Source organism: Squalius cephalus, assembly GCF_949319135.1.
Source record: "Squalius cephalus genome assembly, chromosome: 2".
Lineage (NCBI taxonomy): Eukaryota > Metazoa > Chordata > Actinopteri > Cypriniformes > Leuciscidae > Squalius > Squalius cephalus.
Genome location: NC_137123.1, coordinates 46,677,886 through 46,691,708, shown reverse-complemented (window position 1 = coordinate 46,691,708; position 13,823 = coordinate 46,677,886). Strand labels below are relative to the sequence as shown.

Sequence of the window (13,823 nt, the reverse complement as noted above, 5' to 3'; positions counted from 1 at the left end):
ACAATGTACTGAGTAATATGAATTAACTACATGCACTTACTATAGGTTAAGGATTACATTTGGTTTAGGGTTAGTTGCATGTAGTTATGCATAATTTTTTAGTTATTACAACAGTAACTAAATGTAACGTGTAACTAGGATACTGTAAAATAGTGTTACCTTATCTATTATTGTTTACCTATTCATACGTTTTTATTTTTTTGTATTTATAATAATTATGAATTTACATAACCATATTCTATTTTGAGCATATACTTTATGCCCTCACCAACATGGTGGTTGCTTGATAAGGAGAAAAGGGTTAAAGTACTCTTGGTGTCTGGTTCATATTGCACAGCTTTTACCACTGTATTAATCAAAACTAATTATGCTTAACCAGTAACACTTTTACAATATGGTTCAATTTGTTAAACTGAATTTAACTAATTAGTTAATGCATTAGGTCTCTAATACTATCATTGAACAGCTGCTTTTGTCGCATGTATTAATCTACAGTAGGTTCATGCTAATTTATTAACATACTATTGTTCATTGTTAATTCATTATTGTTCATAATACATTTGCTAATGTTAATTTTACATTTGTATTAATTAATGTATTAGCATATATATACATATATATAGTATACAGAGAGAGAGCGAGAGAGAGAGAGAGAAATTTATATTAACCTAAATTAGTAAAAGAAGTCAAAAATATTATTTCATTCTTATTATTGAATTAATTGGTGTTTAGAACCGTACTGTAAAAGTGTTACCTCTTATTCTAACACTGATTTGTTAGTTTTGAGCAACACATGTTTTGTAAACAACATTTTTTGACTACCTGTCAACTTAATTTCAAGCAGATAATTTGAGAACATTTGTTGCATACAGTGTATGTGCTTTCTCAAAAGTTTGGGCCAAACTGAAACTTCACAGCCTTTCCTCTAGCACCAGGTTTTGCCACTCCCGGTTAACAGTATGGCTTTACAAAGAAAGAGCTATCAGCATATTCACAGAAACGTCACAAATACAGTGTCATCAGCAGCAAGACAGTGTACAGCGATGTGTACCCTGCATGAAAAGGCAAATTGAAAATAAGCAGTTCAGTTTCCAAAAACATCACTGGAGAGGCATCTTCGAACTGCTAGCTGTAGTACATACTCATTGCATCAGCTACACTAAGGTGTAATTGGATAACATTCATAGACATATTCATCAAACAGTCTTCAGTGTGATTTGTCATCATGCACAGAAAACAGCTAAGTGAAATGTGGATAAAGTGTTCATGATTTTTTAATGGAAATGTTACCCTAGTAAACAGTATTACATTACTTTTACTACATATTATATAAAATAAAGCAAGCATATGGATATATGACATAATTGTCTTCTATTTTGTTTGTCCGCAGCAATTTGTGAGAACAGCTCACATAGTCTTTGTAGAATTAATATCTATTATAAAATATAGGGTTAATCTAACACTAAGTACAATTTGTGATTGATGTGACAGTTGATAATGTGTCAAGTATATGTAAGAAAAAGGCCATCAAAACCATCCTTGTGTGGATGTTGAAGTGCTACTAAATGTGCTGTCAAATGGTGACAGTAGCTCACGTTAATATTAAAACTCTTGGTGAGCATCTAGTGACACAACTTCAGCTACATTTTAAAGGCTGTAGATACATTCAGAATAATTTAAGAGGCTTCTGTGCCTCTTTAGTAACTTTAGTATGTGCAGAAAAGTTTGATCTTCTTTGTTAAACATTGTTTTTTGAGCCGCTACATAATATGTCCATTCTACTTCCATGTAGGTTTGTTGGTCCTGTTAGCGATAGAGTCTTTAATCTGTGTGGATCTCTCTGAGAAACTGCTACTTTTGAGGGAGTGTTCTCGTCCAGACTGTGGAGGAGGAGTGTCACTGCTCCGACTGGAAGCCCTTACACTTTGAACCCTCCTAATAGACCCCCCTAGTTTATCCTCACTCCTTAGCAAAGGTCCACTACTGACAGAGTCTGTTCTAACACCAGGCAATTTCTGAGAGCTAGTTCTGGATAAGCTCTTTGATGGTGTTCCTGTTACAGCTGGTGAGGGCAAGTCTTTTTTAGATCTGGAAGATGATGCCACAGTGTTGCGAGCAAAGCTAGGTAAAGGCGAAGAACTTTTTAGGGTGTTGCTGGGACTGTCAGGTGTACTCCCTTCAGAGGTTGCTTGTGTCTGGGCCTGAGCCTGGGCCAAGGCACGCATTGTAGAACGACACATCTTTTCCTCTGGTGCTGGTTTTGAAATGTTACGAACCGGTTTGGAATTAGTTTTTTTGATGGAGGGTCTGTGTTGAGTCGAGTCCCTTGCCCACCGAGAGTTGCTTGGTGTCGCTCCTCTTTGTGCCCTGGGATCCTCTGGAGGGAGGCTTGAATGCCGTGCAGGTCTACCTTGTCTCTCGCCTCTCCTGGCTGGCATGCTTTGGTCGCGAAGTATACGTCTGGGTTCAATGCTCTCATGTCCAGGTGGTTTTTCGACTTTCTTCATGCTGCTACTTGATCGATTCTGCCTTGTAATTGGCACCACTTTGCGCAAGTTCTGAGTCTCAGTTGCTGTGAGGGTTCTTGTAGGACGACTGGCATGAGCAATCACTTTGAATGGAGACTTGGTTTTGACAAGTGTTCTGGGGATACAGGTCTGGACTGCTTTCTCACCAACTCTTCGCCCTTCAGCTGTGTCACAGCTATCTGTCTCTGCTTCTTCAGTATTTACAGACAGACTGACTGATTCTAGACATGCTTGATCAAAGCTTCCTACTAGTGGTTCATCACTTGATATGGACACAAAGTGACAATCGGTGGACTCAAAATTGGAGGATAGAGAATTGGTGTCCTGAACGACTCTTGGATAGTTGGCATCCTGTGACTTTTGGTTAAGTCCAAATCCTTCTTTCATGATAGGAGAACTCTCAATCTCAGAACAATCAGTTTCAGTGCAGTCCATGACATTCAACCCAGGTTTCTTACTAGACACAGAAGGATCAAGGGGCAAAGGTGTGTCACAAGTTGTTGAGGAAAAGGTGCTTGTGTCCGCTTCCTCCTTCTGTGATGAGATAATTTTGTCATTCCATACTTTTTCTGGCTTAGGCCCCACCTCAGAACTCCTACTAGATGGGGGCGTATCAAGGACAAATGCTTTGGGAGGGTCTTCTTTCCTTTCCAGATTTGTTACAAACACTTCACACTGGTTGTCATTATTGATCTGGCTGGTTATCTCAAAGGGTTGAAGGCCAGAAACTAGTTTGTGTTTCTCCACACAAACACTCATGTGTCCAACACCATGACCAGATGTCCCCTGATAAACATTCTTTGTGTTATTTAATTGAGGTGTAACTCCACCTTCAGAGAGAGTAGTATAATTATTATTATTATAGGGATCTGTGTTCATGTTGTAGCCAAAACTTGAGTATCTAGCTAAAGGACTGATGGGTTCTGTCTCAGCCTTTGGTGAAGCTGCTAACTTCTCTTGGTAAACCTGACTCTGCGGACCCAGCTCCCTATTATCATCCTGTGAGACAAGCCATGCCATGGTCTTTCTTTGATGGTTCCTGCCTGAACGTGGCAGGCTGCTGAATTTGGCATAGTCGCTTTCTGAAGACCCAGAGATCTGCTCCATATAGCCACGGACGTTGCGGTCACTAGAGGTGTGATGGTAACGGCGGGCACTAGATGAGCGCCCCAAAGGACTGTGGGGGCTTTGAGGTCTTGACTGAAGCAGGAAGTCTCTGAGGCCTTCTTTGGTAAGGATGTCAACATCATTTTCGCTGCTGCTGCGACCAAAACCTCCACTATCTCCTGTCTCAGTATTGGCTGCACCCCAGGCACACCGTCTCTCCTCCAGTTCCCGTAAGCGTCGCAGTCTAGATTCCTCCTTCAGTTCCCTGTCCAGGTTGTCCTGCAAGTGGACAAGAGATCACTATAAGAGGGTGTTCACTGACAGATGATCTGTAGCATGATTCATAAAGACTTTAAAGGGGATCTATTATGCCCCTTTTTACAAGATGTAAAATAAGTCTCTGATGTCCTCAGAGTGTGTATGGGAAGTTTTAGCTCAAAATACCCCACATATATTTTTTATAGCATGTTAAAATTGCCACTTTTTGTGTGTGTCCCTTTAAATGCAAATGAGCTGGTGCTCCCGGCCCCCTTTCAAGAAGAGGGCGGAGCTTCAAGAGCTCATGCAACAACAAAACAGGACAATCTCACGCACTTAAAATGTCAAAAACTGTCAGTAATGGTGTTCAGCCTTATATGTTCAAACGAAGTTGGACAATGATGCCTACAGAGCCAGAGAATATATGGTGCATGGAGATATGACAGGTATAGTTTAGTTTAATTACGGTTATTACTTGTGTTGTCATCTTGCTTTCATCCACTATTACTACAAGCCTCTTGTAGCAGACCCGTCTGAATGATGGCCAAAATTTTACTGATGAGTTTTATGGAGTTTATTGTACATCCCACAAAAATAGATGATGTGTCCGTTTTCACTCCAGAAAATCACTAGAGGGTATGCATTGATGTGACTGGATTTAATAGGGGAAACTGCGAAAACGCGAGTAAAACAAACGATTATCAGTTTAAAATAAAGGTTGGACTCGATATAGTGTTCCTTACAAATTAGTCTTCCTGGTCGACTGACATTTGCTTAATAAACTGCTTAACTTTATATCCGTAATACAACTCTGATGAACTGTAATAAAGTGCGTGCTCTCCTTTTCATTACTTTCATTACATTATTTTAAATATCTAGTTTGTGGCGGAGTGCAAGCTTAGCCTGTTTGTCTAAAATAATTGTGTATTTTCAGCTTCAGAATCATGAATATTTTTATTCTGGTGTCACCATTGCCCTGTGGGTTACCAGCACCAAGTCCAAGCCTATTCATTTAAACCCACAATGTAACAGTAAATTTAGCATTTTAATCAACAGTAAATTTTTTGTTAACCTTTTACTATATGTTTTGGAGTATCACCATATTATCGTATCGTGAGTTCAGTATCGTGATATATCAAATTGTGACATGAGGGTACCGTTACACCCCTAGTGGTACTGATCCATCCTTGAGTAACAACTTTTTTAACAAAACTTGTGTTTTGTATTGTCCTTTTGTATTGACCCTAGTTCACAAAGCAGTCTGGCGTAAAATGATACTAATATGGTCCGTCAACAGTCATGTGTGGGGCCTGTACAAAGTGACGTCACTTTGCCCAGAATCTGTGAACGGCTTGTTCTATGAAAGTGCTTATGATTTATGGGGATAAAAAAAAAACTAAAAAGGAGCAGGTTGATTTTTATCATTATAGGGAGTTTGTGCCAACACACATTTATGTGCAAACACCATGTAAAAGGGTGATTCTATAATTGCAGGTACATTTGGTGTCCAAAGTCATTATTTTCTTTTGCTTTTTCTACAGGCCATAACATTATAATATTTTCTGTAAAAATGTGTCTTATATAGCTGAAAATCATGATTTCTTGTTGTCCGAATTAGTCAGTATATATATTTTTTTCCATCATGCATCATTGTGTAATCAAAGTATTTTATTTTACTTTTCTCTCTGTAATATTTCATTTATTTTATTTATAAAAGCCCTAAATAGTAATTTTCCTAATTCTACAACATTAAATTGTTTAAAAATGTCTTTTATCTTATAAAAATGTGTCCATAAATTTTCCATTAATTCTGTTACCGTACTAGACTGGGTAAACCCAGCCTGATCTGCCGGTGATTTGATTTTGCCTTGCTGCTCAGGCTGGAAACCTGTACATATATCTATCCTGCTTCCTTTACAAATTTGCAGGAACCAATCACAAACTGGCTTATCCACCTGGCGCGCTATTGGCGGGTTTAATCCAATCCAATTCCAGAGCTGTTACGGCTCTGTCCAATTCCTTTTAACCTTCTCGACGATGCTCAATGGCTTCCTTTTAGCAAACAAATCGCTCGAGTGGGTGTAAATAAATACCACTAACTTTCATGTTTTTTTTTTGCACAACCTACAAAAATCGCTCGATTCCATTCCTGCTTCTGCAAACCGCTGATCAACACGTTTGGTTACACATTTCCTGCCTGGAGTTTTCGCGTTGCTCTGCAAAGTACGTCACCCGGATCGTTGGTCTGATTGGTTGAAGGACTATCCAATTGCGTACAGAGTCATTTGAACTATGCCCGTTGATCATGCCTCTTGTGCAGTAGAAAATACATAGCAGACTCCCCAGACCAATGCTCAATCTTAAAAGATAGAGCTTGGTCTTGTGACAGCCAGGCTATTACCGTACCATACTTTGCCTTTAAATTGGTGAAATGTTCTCCACAACTATGTAAGACACAGGAAACGATGTCACTTTCCCTCACTGATAAGATCTGAAGCACTGAAAGTTATGTGTGCTCTCTCTGAGAAAATATTTTAATCTAGAAAGTTCTTAAACCAAGTGTTATTTTGTAAAACGTCAACATTTTTACAACAATATCAAAAGGAAAAAATGTATCACTGATCACACAGTGGGTTTTAGATAAAAGTCTTTTAGTCATGATTTCATTAGTGTCATTTGCTCTTAGCATTTATGCTAGCAAGTGGAGTTTTTGACTAAAAAGTTAAAAATGGTCAATTCTGTTACCGTCAAACTCTGTTACCAAGGTAGAGTAACAATAATGTTGACAGTATGAAACAGAATTGACAGTAACAGAGTTGAAAAACAATACTTTAAAGAAATCAGTTTTTTCATTAAAAGTAACTTGTGTTTGGCAAGCACGGAATTATTAAAATGTAATATGTTTTCAATAAGATTCTGGAAACAATTTCTGTTAGTGAACATTTTTTTCCCTTAATTTTTTTAAAATACATAATGTATCTCCACTAAAAAGTGAATTTTGCATAATAGGTCCCCTTTAATGTCTTTACAGATGAACTCCTAATTATTTCATCTTAAAGGGATAGTTCACCCAAAAAAGAAAATGCTGTCCTCATTTACTCACCCTCATGTTGTTCCAAACCTGTATGACTTTCTTTCTTCTGCTGAACACAAAAGAAGATATTTTGAAGAAAGTCGGTAACCAAACGACTGATGGACCCCATTGACTTCCATAGTAGGAAAAAAAAATACTATGGAAGTCAATGGGGACCAGCAACTGTTTAATTACCAACCTTCTTTAAAATATCTTCTTTTGTGTTCAGCAGAAGAAAGGAAATCATACAGGTTTGGAACAACACGAGGGTGAGTAAATGATGACAGCATTTTCATTTTTGGGTGAACTATTCCTTTAAATAATTTTCTTTACTGTTTTTTTAATGTTTTTTTCCACCTTTTCTTCATTTTTGCTTGTTAGTAAATGTGATATGTACCTTTACAGCTTTTTTGAATTTTAGACAGAAGTCTTGGAAAATTCTGAAGCACTCATCCAGTTTAAAGGTGTCTTTGTCTTCACAGAAGAAGTCGATGAGGGCATTGCCCTTTTTACGCAAGTCTAGCCTGCGATGTTTGAGGTCCTGCAGGGCATGTGTAGAGCTCTAACAAATAAGAGGGCAGCAGGTGAGTCATTCTTATTGGCATAAAAAAGTTAATCAAATTATTATAGCAAATACAATACAAATATAAAACCAAAAACCTTTAGTACAAAAAAAACAAAACATACTCTACTATGGAATTCTAATTGGGGGAATGATTAATTTACCTGCAAAAATGGACCCAGCTGCTTTTGCAGCTCATCGTCATCCTGAATCTTCTCTTCCAAGGAACGTGTTTTGACATAGAGAGAGGAGAACTCTCCTTCTATATTTTCTACTGAAATTCTACAACAATAAAAATCTAAGTCAGAGAAAGATTGAGGAAGGGGTCATAGAAAGGTGAGACCTGTTGCAAATGTTAGAAGAAATAAAACCTAATACATTATTAGCACTAGTTAAACCAGAAGAATTTGGATTGATTTTGCTGTAGTCTCACATAGCTAGACCTTTACAGGATTGTAGATACAGGATACAGGATTAATAAAACTCTAGATTTTCTAAAATAGAGTTTAAGTTTCATAAAATGAAAAGACTATTAATAAGAGAAGTTTTGAGAAATAATAATATAAAAATATATATATTTTGTGTTACCTGGCTGCACTCTGAACATGTGTTAGCTTCTCTGGGAACTTCAAAAGGGCCTCATCCTTTTTCTGTGCTTCCTTTGTGACAAAAGTTAAAGAAAAATCCAAATCAAATCAGTTAAAAAAATTGTTGTTGTTATTGGCTGGTTTCCTAAAACATTTGCAAACATTTATCAGTAAATCTGGAGAAAACTACAGTGCATCTGGTTCGGTCCTACTTACTAGTGCCACAAAATGGAGCAGGTTCATGCCAGGCTTGTTGGCCTTCGTATCAGCCAGAGAGAGAAGCGAGGACAGTTTGAAGCCCAAAGCATTGCCTGCATAGCCACCCTATGAAAACACAGAGAACATCAGTCAATGTCTGGTCAATTCTGTAAAAGCCAACAACCTTTCCTGATTTAAAAATGTCAGGGAATGTTTTGGAGAGAAATAGTTGAAAGGAAAGAGCAAAGGTGAAAAGAGGACTGGGGGAAATGTCCACAAAAAACGGACAGATGAGGGGTAAAGGATAGGGAACAAAAGAAAGACAATAAACAGAAAAAAGGCTGGAGACAGAGAGAGACTTACTGCATTCATGATATTTCCCGCTTGGAGAACTAAGTGTAGAATGGCATGGAGCTCTTCACAAGTCATTAGTTCTGAGGAATAATCAATAGAAATTGAATAATCATAGGCCATTTAGTAAATTACACAACACTCTAAATGCTATTACATATCCTTCCTACTGTCTACAGTCTAAGAAATTTAAAGGAAATCTATAGACTCAATGCACATTTAAATTAGAAAAAAAAATGCTGACAGTATGTCCTACTGTATCATGATGTGCTGCTAAGATTAGTTAATGCAGGATTAATAAAACTCAATTTGAGTTTTTATAAATGCTCCTAAAATCAAAGTGATGATTAATGGAGTGCCATATCTTTACATTTAAGTACTATTGAAGTGTAGATAGGTCATGAACCATTGAATTCTGATAAGGCTAATACAGGCAAAAATGTCTGAAAATGTAATCCCATATCTCTACCTGTAAACCTAACCCTACCCTATAAGTTATCCCTAAATTCAGAGGGAAATGATAGATGAAAAACACTGATGTAGAAGCATCTAACCCTGGTTGTAAGCCTAAACTTGACATAAATTGTAAATTTGTCCCTAAAACCTATTTGGTTGATTGGAATGTTGTTCCAGGATCAACAAATATGTTGATCAGAAACATGTTGCACTTGGTGAAAAAAGCTGAGTGAAAGAACATGACTCAGCAAAATGCACTCAACTCAGAATTGAGTCCTAATGAAAGTTCACTCTACTGTTTATTGGTCTACACTTGACAGCATATATTTTGAAAGTGGTGGAATGGTGCATCAAATGAAATGGGTTGGTGAGTTTGTGTATTAGAGAGAGAGCATTAGATAATTTAAAAATGACTTTGCGTTTATTTACCCCCACCCCCCACCCCCAATAACCTATGGTCCATAGAGGCTCAAAATGTTTTGCCTACTTAGCTGAAAAAAAATTATTTGAAAAAAATTATTGCTTCAGATTAAAGGGGAAAATTACATAAACTTCAGAGCGTCCAAATAGTAGTTTAGTATGTTCTTACCTTCTGTAGCCTGACGCACAATGTTAATCTCACGACTCATGACCGTGCAGGACGGGAGAAACTCTTCCTGAAGTACCATAGCCTCAATACACACCTCAAAGCTTCAAACATAAACACACAATCATAGTCGACTTGTCTTTTTTGTCATGACGTTGTTCGGTATTATGAAAATGTATATTTGCATATCCTCGGTAAAGAGAGATGTTGTGCGTCTCTTACCGTGGCACTTGAATCAGCAGGAACATGAAAGAATCAGCCAGTGTCAGCTTATTTGGGTCTCCCTTGAATTCCTTCAATCTCTTCACCTAGAGAAGATAAGTGATTTAAATTCACATTCAAATATCAGAGCAAACACAAAGCATTTGCACGATGGGATTCTCAATGTATTTGTACCATTTTTAATTTATCGATAGATTGGATTAATTGTACAAGCATTTTTTTTTAATAATATAGATTACCATTGCCATCATATCACTCAAAGTTAATCTGCTGTCGGTTAATTAAGATTTGACATATGAACTCGCGGCTGCTCCATTTGACTCTTGTTGTTTTAAAAGTGATGAGACTTTTCAGTTTTATGGACGTCGCCATCTTTGATATTACTTTAGTCACTTTGATATTACTTTAGTCACAGAATACAGACTCAATTACATGTAAGAAATCCCATTTGATTGCATGTTCACGCAGACAGTATTCGAGATGCTTGTGTAAGTTGCTGTGTTAACAGAAAGTTTCGAGACTCACACCTGTAAGTAAATGTGGTTGTTAATTCTAAAAACTGACAGTGTGCATGTAGCCAGAGTTCTCACCTCTTCTGCCTCTGGTAGTAGTTTGAGCAGTTCTTTCAGCTGTTCAGTTCCATACTGCTCACTGTTGCCAAGACGGATGTCTTCTACTATTGCATGATTGGGCCTGAGGGAGAAAAACAGAAGAACAAAACAGACAATCAATTTGTGGCTCTGCCTGATCATCAGCTCAGTAGATCTCTTGTAGGATACTTCAGTGTATTGCTCCAAAGAAAGATGGAAATACAAACCTTTAACTTCACAAGGACATTGTGAGTTATGTATACATGTATATTTAAAACAGTGCAGGTATTTTGGGTGCCACTCTTGCCATTTTAGGTGTCTAATTACTATGTACATATATTAAATTATGCATAATGTAAGGTTAGGGGTATATAACTATGTAACAGCAATCACACTAATTCTATTAGGGGTATATAACTATGTAACAGCAATCACACTAATTCTATCTATCCATCCATCCATCCATATTGTACATTAATGTCCCATTTGGAAATCTTCATTAGTTTTGTAACAGGCTTTGATTATAATTTCTCTTAATAAAATACAAAATGAATGTGTCTCTAAATAAAGACCCATTCAAATATGAATATTAAGTATAAAAAAAAAATTGTGAAAGGTTCTTCTTTTTCCTATGCATTTGTCTTTACATGTAACACTAAAATGGATGCAGGAAGTGACTTGACTCACAGTGTCTGATCAGCCCTACTGTACATGGCCACTCACATACACAGAATACACACAAACATCACAGACAAACATAAATATGATATAATCTGATTACACATGAAAACATTGTCTTTTTGCATAATCATTTATAGTCTTTGAGGATGTTGAAATACCTGTTCAAAAATAAACAAAAACCCTGTTTACACAGGCCACATCCACCTTCAACTGCCCATTTCACCAGGTCTGACGTAAACTTATCTTGTTTTATTCTTTTATTCTGGCCTAGTTGTCTGTTGAGTACTGACAACATACCTTGTGTCTTATCTGTATCTAGTACTTTTCACAGTGAATGTATACAGCATCCTCATGTGAACTCTCAAGTATCAATCAGAACCTGAAAGCTATTGATCTTCACACAAGATCATCAGGTTTCTCTTGACCACCACCAGATCCTATTTCTGTGCTGAAGCACATGCATACAAAGGTTTTTACACATGATGATGCTTAGAAACTTACTTCTTAAACTGTTTGAGGAAAATTCCAACGTTCATTCCTCTCTTGGAGTCCAAAATGCTGATCTGGGAGAACAGAGGAGAGAGGTTAATTAAAACGGATGGAAAGATACACAAAGGACAGACTGTGTGTGTTCTGAGCAGAAGCATCACTCCCATTCAAATTTTGGGCTTTCAGGTTGTTGTGGTAAGTTGATTTGAATGCAACTTCCAAAATAAATATAACTACTATCTTTGATGGTGCAAGATTACTATAGGTTAAAAAAACTATTTATTTACCTAGTTATTATTTTTATTATTTTAGTAAAATAGTGTGCATTTGGTTCCAAAATGTACGGTAATTAGAAAGAAGGAGACAGATGAATATCAAGGGCACACTAATGAAAACCACGAGACTTATATGTCTTATATTTAATAGAACTAGAACTAATAGAATATAACTAAGTTGTGTTTTTAAGTGTGCCATACCCGGACTACCACTGGTTCCCCTTAAATAAATAGGTTTTTATGATATGAGAAAGACAGGCAGAGTTTCTTAGATTAATATAAGTTGCTTTACAAAATAGCTGAACATCAATTCAAATAAGCTAAACAGGAATGAACCTCTTTCCAGTTTCTAGACATGTTATTGTTATTTATTTGTATGAATCTTAAAGGGATAGTTCACCCCAAAATGAAAATTCTGTCATTATTTACTCACCTTCATGTTGTTTCAAGCCCATAAGACTGTTGTCAATCTCTGAAACATAATTACGATCTTTTTAATAAACCCTGAGAAATTTCTGTCCACCCACTGAAAGTTTGTAAAACTTTTTTAAGCTTTTAAGCTTTAGCGTCATGGCTTTTAGGGGAATTGACTTTCCATGGAGGGACAGATATCTCAGGTTTGAATAAAAATAACGGTTTCGCTTTATTTTGATGGTCCCTTTAACACATTCTGTTGACTGTAAGTAACATGTCTACTAACTCTCATTAGAGTATTAATCGAGTATTAGTAGACTTAGGTTATGGTTAGAATACTGTAAGTTGACATGTTGTTGCAAAGTTACTTATAGCCAGTATAATGTCTGTTGGGGACCATCACAATAATGAGTTAGCAGATATCAAGCAGACAGTCTACTAATACTCTAATGAGAGCTAGTTGCAAAGTTACTTATAGTTACCAGAATGTTCAAAAGGGATCATCAGTGTTACCAAAATATCTTCATCTGTGTTTTGAAGATGAGGGAAAGTCTGAATGGAACGACATGAGTGTGAGTAACTGATGACAGAATTTTTGTTTTTGGGTGAACTAACCCCTTATAGAATACAATGTTATATACTTGTTATTCTCATTAACACAACATCAGCACCAGGAAACCCTCAGTAGCGTGATGACTCATTTTGGCCCATGAGATCATTAACTAACTAACACGAAAGCCATTTTAGTGGCACCTAAACAGACACACAATCTGTCACTCTCTCTAGCAAACACATTTACAGTATCTCACAAAAGTGCAGTAACTCACATTTTAGCAAACATTTTAGTATATCTACTCAAGGGACAATATTATAGAAATGAAACTTGGATATATTTTAGAGTAGTCATTGTGCTGCTTGTATAGCTATATATATTGACTTTCCTCTGAAAATAACTCAACATACAGCCATTATTGTCAAAATAGCTGGCAACAAAGGTGAGTACACCCTAAGTGATAATAGCTGTACGTCATTTAACCATGCAAAGCCACATGTCCTGTTCATCATGTTCATGTTTTTGTCTGCTTGACAGGACCATACAAATTGTTGTATCTTGTATTAGAGCAGTTCAAATTTATGCTTTGAGAACAATTCTCTCATACTGACCACTGGATGTTCAACATGGCACCTCATGGCAAATAACTCTCTAAGGATTTGAGAAATAGAATTGTCGTTTTCCACAAATATGGCCAAGGCTATAATAAGATTGGTAACACCCTGAAACTGAGTTACAGTACACAGGCCAGGGTCATACAGAGGTTTTCCAAGACGGGTTCCACTTGGAACAGGCCTCGCAAGGGTCAATCAAAGAATTTGAGGTGATGAAGGTGATGGAGTGGCCAAGTATTTCTCCAGACCTGAACCCTATTGAGCAGCTGTGGGGCGTCC

At 37.0% G+C, this 13,823-nt stretch overlaps 1 protein-coding gene across 1 annotated transcript in view; it reads right to left on the bottom strand.

Moving 5' to 3' along the window:
* Nucleotides 1-1,483: 1,483 nt before the first annotated feature.
* Nucleotides 1,484-13,823, bottom strand: part of fhdc1 (FH2 domain containing 1) — a 29,566-nt gene continuing 17,226 nt past the window's right edge. Inside the window, exons 3-12 of the mRNA XM_079850210.1 lie at nt 11,701-11,762; nt 10,519-10,621; nt 9,929-10,014; nt 9,710-9,810; nt 8,677-8,747; nt 8,332-8,439; nt 8,117-8,187; nt 7,693-7,810; nt 7,364-7,528; nt 1,484-3,914 (exon numbers count right to left, since the gene is read on the bottom strand). Coding sequence (XP_079706336.1) covers nt 1,779-3,914; nt 7,364-7,528; nt 7,693-7,810; nt 8,117-8,187; nt 8,332-8,439; nt 8,677-8,747; nt 9,710-9,810; nt 9,929-10,014; nt 10,519-10,621; nt 11,701-11,762 — 3,021 coding nt within the window. The 3' untranslated portion in view covers nt 1,484-1,778. The remainder of the gene's footprint in view (nt 3,915-7,363; nt 7,529-7,692; nt 7,811-8,116; nt 8,188-8,331; nt 8,440-8,676; nt 8,748-9,709; nt 9,811-9,928; nt 10,015-10,518; nt 10,622-11,700; nt 11,763-13,823) is intronic.